Genomic DNA, 6605 nt, shown 5'->3' with positions numbered 1-6605 from the left:
TACTTGGAAAGGAATAAAACTCGTGGAGTTAAAATGATAATAAGAAAGGAAGGATCAAGAGAAAATAACTTAACATTGGACGTATTTTCCAAGCAGATTTATAACTCTTCTCTCCTAAGCAAGCTAGACCAAACGCATAAGTATAGTTTTTGATTAGCACCATTTATTTACTAAAATCATATTATAAAAACCTAGCTCCAAGCATCAATGTTCAAACACATTCCTATTCCTTAAAAAGAGTATACACACATCCAACAAAGTTATATCGAAGCACATTTTCTCTTTCTCTTAATTTGCTTTTAGTATTTATTTATTTATTTATTTTTACCAAAATGTAATTGAGACAAGGACAAGCTGAAAAGCTCCACTCCCACTAATTAGTACCACTCAAAGAATTAAGATCATCAAAGAGAGCAGCACTTAGCTTAGGAGCTAAGAGAACCAATGAACCACATATCCACACTATTGATCCCTTCAAGCACTTTACCAAAATTCTCACGTCACACTTCTCTGCATGATAATCCCACTACTTCCATGCATTTTAGTAATTAGCTTCAGATTGGATTTAGAAGGGAAAAAAGTGTAATGAAAAGATTAGTTTTACATCATAAGGCTGGTAATCTGGGTAGCGACACGACTCGAAACCCGCACGAAATTAACGGGTTTTGGTTTATTATAAATGGGTTTAGGTTATAATCGGGTTGACACGATTAATAAATCGGTTGCATTAGGGTTGACCACTTAGCATGAAGTGACACGATTAACAATATGTGTCATCTGCAATTTAATGATACGTGATATAACATGAATATTTATATGACATATTAAATATAAATAATGTGAATTTTAATATTTATAGGTAAATTTCATTTATTTTTCTTAAAAGAAAAGATAAATTAATCAATAAACATATTAAATTTGTCTTAACTGTGTTAAATAAGTCATTATTATATTAGTTATTTATTTAATATATTAATTTAAACGGGTTGACACGATTAATACGATTAATAAATATGTCATGTTTGAGTTGACATTTTTAACACGTTTAATAAATATGTTGTGTTTAGATTAATATTTTTTGACACGATTAATAAACGAATTGACACGAAGATGAATTACTAATAAGAATTCTCACATGTAGTACATATGGTTCTCTCTCTCTCTCTCTCTCTAACTCTCACTCTCACACACGGCCATTAATTTTCTTTCTCAACGCAAGTGGGCAATGGACAATGGTGAAGTAGCAGCCAGCTAATGCCCAAGACGTAGACCTTACACCCACCTCTTTTACTCTATTTCTCTCGCACTATATACACAAATATACATATAGTTTCTATTTTTTTATAATTTTATAATAGATTCTGAACTCAAACATGCATTAGGCTATTTATACACACACTCCCCCACCCCCCAATATTTAACACCCCCCACGTCCAGCACCTCCCTAGTCTCTCTCTCACTAACATATTCAAGACTTCAGCTTTCACTTCCAGAAATTTTAAAAAACAATATTTGAATTTTTTTTTTAAAAAAAAGAAAAGTGAAAGTAAGAGAATGGGGTACGGCAAGCTAGAACCGTCCGATCCGGGAGGCTCTTCCTCAATGGACCTGAGCCACCAATCAGAGCACGCCACGTCAAGCGGAAACCGTTCGAAGAAGAAGCTTCTGGTCGTCCTCTCCGTGGTCTCCATTGTCCTAATCACCGCCTCCGCCGTCTCCGCCGTGTTCCTCATCGGAGTCCGAACCAGAGCCTCGGGCCAATCCGGCCACCCGGGCCTGGCTCACAAGCCGACCCAGGCGATCTCCCGAGCCTGCAGCAAGACTCGGTTCCCGAGCCTCTGCGTGAACTCGCTGGTCGATTTCCCCGGCGCCCTAACGGCGACGGAGGAAGATCTGGTCCACATTTCCTTCAACATGACTCTCCAGCGGCTGAGCAAGGCTCTCTACGCCTCCTCCGGGATCTCCTACCTCGCTATGGACCCACTCTCGCGGTCCGCCTACGACGGCTGCCTCGAGCTCCTCGACGACTCCATCGACGCGCTATCCCGGTCGCTCACCTCCGTTGCGCCGTCGGTGGCCGGCGGCTCCGCCAAACCGATCTCCGGCGCCTCCAGCCAGGACGTGGTGACGTGGCTCAGCGCGGCGCTGACGAACCAGGACACCTGCGGGGAGGGATTCGACGGCGTCGCCGGCGGGAGCGTGAAGAGTCACATGGCGGAGAGCCTGAGGGACTTGTCGGAGCTCTTGAGCAATTGTCTCTCGATATTTTCAGGTAGCGTTACGGACGATTTCTCGGGGGTTCCGATACAGAACAGGAGGAGATTAATGCAGGAGGACGATATATCGGGGGATTTCCCGAGATGGTTGGGGAGGAAAGAGAGGAGGCTTTTGGCTTTGCCGGTGTCGGCAATACAGGCGGATATCGTGGTGTCTAAAGACGGAAATGGGTCTAATGGTCGGGAGTACAAGACGATCGCTGAGGCTATAAAGAAAGTGCCTGAGCATAGCACTCGCCGGATCGTAATTTACGTAAAGGCAGGAAGGTAAATTAACTACTTTAATATTGTGTGTCTAGTTAAAACCGGTTTATTTTATAAATTTGAGTTTAAAATTTAAATTTTATAATAATAAAAAACTCTCAATTAAACACATATAATTTTTTTATTATAATAAAAAATTATCACATAAAATTATCTTTTAATTTAAATTAAAAAATTAAACAGAGTTTTAAACTTTATACTTAAGAAAAAGATAAAACAAATTTACTATTTTGTACTTAAATTATGCATGAAATGTTTCTTTTTTCCCTAAGAAAAGCATCAATTTTAGAGAAAATTATGGGTACAGAGGACGAGAAATGGATTCTGATCATATCGTGGAATGTCATTTCCCTGAGTTTTTCTTTTTTTTTTCCCCCGCGTAATTTTCGTTAATGAAGCGAATTGGTTCGTTGAATTAAGCTCAGTAATGATGAAACTATAAGCCATGTGACTTCAGTTTATTCTTTTGGAGTTTGGTGGTTTGCATGTACGATAATACCCTCGCATTATCAACGACCTTTTTCTTTAAAAAAAAAAAAATATATATATATATATATATATCAGCTTTTCAAGTATTTTAGTTTGTGACAAATCAAGATTAGTTATTTCTCTATTGTTTTTAATTTCAAATTTGGTATTTTATTTCTCAGGTACGAAGAGAATAACTTGAAGGTGGGAAGGAAGAAAACAAATGTAATGTTTATTGGAGACGGAGCGGGCAAAACAGTAATATCGGGAGGAAAAAGCGTTTCCGATAAACTGACGACTTTCCACACGGCATCTTTCGGTAAAAATTAATTCCCTGTGCTTTCTGATGTTAATTATTTTTGTAATCATTATTTCGTTATTACCTCTTCCTTGTTCTTTTCAGGGAAAAATAATAATAAAAAACACAAATGGCATCATATCACACACTCACCAGTACACTCACACCACTATACGATTATAAAAAAGCTCCACGTGGCTTGTCCTCAACTAAGATTCTCCTCATTATGACGTAAACATTTACGTCACCTCTCCAGTTCTCTCCTTAAGGACGTAATTACCCTTCCCGCACTTTTTTTTTTTTTTCCTCTTTGTTTCCTTTTTGGAAAATGAAAAAGGAATTAATTTTTGTGGTATAGCACTAAGAATGCTAAATGCTAAATGGGTAAAGACTGATTGAGATGGAACTTAACTATAGTATTATTAATCTAATCAACCTAGAATGTTTCTCAAAATTGCACAGAATCCAAAGCAAAATACGCTTTTTTTCTTTCTCCTCGTGTCAAAATCAATCATAGTTTTTTCTTCTTGAAAACCATAAACATCTAGTGGACACAATACCGAGCATTTCCACGGTATCTAACACAAAATCACAATCATATTGACTGTTATTGGACAATTATATATTTTTTTATTTCATGTATTTTTTTCGTTATTACTGAATTACCCTTGATGACCGACACAGCTGCAACTGGAGCGGGCTTTATCGCACGAGACATAACGTTCACGAACTGGGCCGGCCCAGGAAGGCACCAGGCCGTGGCCCTCCGGATTGGCGCAGACCACGCGGTGGTTTACCGGTGCCAGGCCATCGGCTACCAAGACACCCTGTACGTGCACTCCAATCGCCAATTCTTCCGGGAGTGCGAGATTTACGGGACCGTTGACTTCATATTCGGGAACGCCGCCGTCGTTTTCCAAAACTGCAGCATCTACGCCCGAAAGCCCATGCCCCAACAGAAGAACACTATCACGGCCCAAAACCGAAAGGACCCGAACCAAAACACGGGCATTTCGATCCACGCCTGTCGGATCCTCGCCACGTCCGATCTCCAGGCCTCCAAGGGAAGCTTCCCGACGTATCTGGGCCGTCCGTGGAAGCTCTACTCCAGAGTCGTTTACCTTATGTCCTACATGGGCGATCACATCCATCCACGTGGATGGCTGGAGTGGAATGCCACTTTTGCCCTCGACAGTCTTTATTACGGAGAGTACATGAATTCTGGGCCGGGTGGGGCCGTGGGCCAGCGGGTGAAATGGCCGGGTTATCGGGTCATAACGTCGACGGTTGAGGCTAGCAAGTTCACGGTGGCACAGTTCATATATGGGTCGTCGTGGTTGCCGTCGACAGGGGTGGCGTTCCTGGCCGGGTTATCGGTGTAAATATAAGAAGAGGAATCTACACTGAGCTTTTCTAGGCCGTACACGTTGGGCCCAAGCCCATTTAAGGGTGACCTGGTGGGGCCCGCTTCTTCCTCGTGATTATATATGGAAATAGTTTCTCTCATTTCTGCTCTGTTTCTATTTTTTCCACATGATATAGCAATTAGTACCACCGTTAATCTCTCCCCTACTTTTTTTTTTTTGGTGTATTTAATTAACTCGGTGATATTTTATAGAAGCTATGAATAAAATATAGTATTTTTTTTTCTTTTAGATGCCTATTTTATTATATTTTTGCTGAATATATATTTTTTAAAACTTTTGTAGCGGAAGGGTGAAAATGATATTTCCGTAAGTGGAAACTTTGGAATCCAATTTGTCCAATATGGGATTAGATTTCATGTGCTTTAATGGTATCGGTGGCGGTTGAAGGAAAACCACTGTTGTGTTGAGGCCAGCTTTTTTATTTATTGTTTTTTTTTTTTTTTTTTTTTGGCTATAAATGTTGTGACCCTATTTTAAGTGTCCCCACATTGTCGCTCAGTAAATAAAGGCCTCAACCACATCAATTTTGATTTATTACTTCATGTCTTGCCACATCCATTGTATTGTCCAAACTCAAACCTGCCACCAAACCAAGGATCCACTTTAACTTCAATTTTATTGGCCATTGGTGGAAAACGTTGGTCTTGCACTCTTAGCTGGTGGTGATTAGGCACTGAATTTTTTCCTCAAATTTGTGTCGCTCGACAAAATAAGAGAGAAATTTGTTGACTTAGAAACTTAGCCTTCATTAGTTTCATCATTCGAATCACTACTTTACAGTATTTTCTCTTATATAAATTCACTTTTTAATTTAAATTTTTAAATTGAAAGAACGAGTAGTCTTAAATTCTGAAACCTACTGCCACATGCCCATTTGTCGGGAAGACAATGTGCATGAAGTCATCAAACTTACGCAAAACTCTTATCATGTTTGAGTTGAGTGTTTTTGGTTAGTATGTGAACGAGTCAAAACAAAGTGCAACCATGGCCCTCACAATAAATGAGTCAGAAATTGCCAACTTCAAGAGAGTGCACGGCCAGCTGTGGTCGGCTGGTGGTGTCCAATCATTCCATCCATTTTATGGATCACGAACCACAAGATAGGGAGTTCCTCACATGCCCGGTTTCCTCCAGAATTGATCTTCCTTCACCGTCGCATAAATATTAATAAGACTGAGATCAGCATCATCATCCTTTTTTCTTTTTCAAGTGTTGTCAGATTTCATTCTTTCTTTCCAAAACACCATCTCGGCAATCCATGTTGCGTGATCAATTACTTATCACATGCTCTTTTTGGCATGTGTTAAAGAGATGCTGGACAATGGACATGATAGAAATAAACGACAAATGATTTTGTCCGAAGAATATTAACTTTTTTTTTTTTCCCCTTCTGGTGGCTTTCAAGTTTGGAGCTTGGAGGATGTAGGCTTAAACAGTATTTTCTCTATAAAAAAAATGAATTTATAAAGTTTCACTGCAATATTTTCTCTCATAAAAGTTGAGTTATGTTCAAATCACCTGTTTTTGAACCCGCATCCCAAACGGATCACCACAGTCATCCTTTGGTACAAGTGTACAACGATCACTGGGTATAGCAGAGACGCCATTTTCTGTTAAGAAGACAATTAATGCACCAATCATGTCCAAGTGGACAGTGATTCCAGTCAGATAACTAGGACCACATTCTTCTTTGGCTGGACTCTGAAGTTGACCGTTATTTTTCTTATCCTTGGATTTTTGAAGGTTCTATCCAATAGACCACTTGTATAAAAGGCAATCCTGGAAGAGGGCCATTGTTAAATAAGAAAGGAAAAAAAAAAATCAGAAAGCTTAGGAAATAACGAAAGAACACTGCAGAAACATTTTGCATTG

At 39.6% G+C, this 6605-nt stretch overlaps 1 protein-coding gene across 1 annotated transcript; it reads left to right on the top strand.

Annotated features, from left to right (window-relative positions):
* Nucleotides 1–1250: 1250 nt before the first annotated feature.
* Nucleotides 1251–4953, top strand: LOC21390237 (probable pectinesterase/pectinesterase inhibitor 34). The gene is made up of 3 exons (XM_010102455.2): nucleotides 1251–2543; nucleotides 3191–3327; nucleotides 3991–4953. Exons 1-3 carry the CDS (start codon nucleotides 1555–1557, stop codon nucleotides 4686–4688), a joined length of 1824 nt encoding a protein of 607 aa, XP_010100757.1. The 5' UTR covers nucleotides 1251–1554; the 3' UTR covers nucleotides 4689–4953.
* Nucleotides 4954–6605: the final 1652 nt, after the last annotated feature.

The sequence above is a fragment of the Morus notabilis genome, unplaced genomic scaffold (assembly GCF_000414095.1).
Source record: "Morus notabilis unplaced genomic scaffold, ASM41409v2 Scaffold581, whole genome shotgun sequence".
Lineage (NCBI taxonomy): Eukaryota > Viridiplantae > Streptophyta > Magnoliopsida > Rosales > Moraceae > Morus > Morus notabilis.
This window is presented reverse-complemented; position numbering and strand designations above follow the sequence as displayed.

What these genes read in the sequence shown, in the direction of transcription:
- LOC21390237 (XM_010102455.2), top strand. Translation starts at nt 1,555, where the DNA reads ATGGGGTACGGCAAGCTAGAACCGTCCGATCCGGGAGGCTCTTCCTCA. An exon ending in ATTTACGTAAAGGCAGGAAG is followed by an intron (nt 2,544 to 3,190) that starts GTAAATTAACTA and finishes TTTATTTCTCAG; the next exon opens with GTACGAAGAGAATAACTTGA. An exon ending in TTTCCACACGGCATCTTTCG is followed by an intron (nt 3,328 to 3,990) that starts GTAAAAATTAAT and finishes TGACCGACACAG; the next exon opens with CTGCAACTGGAGCGGGCTTT.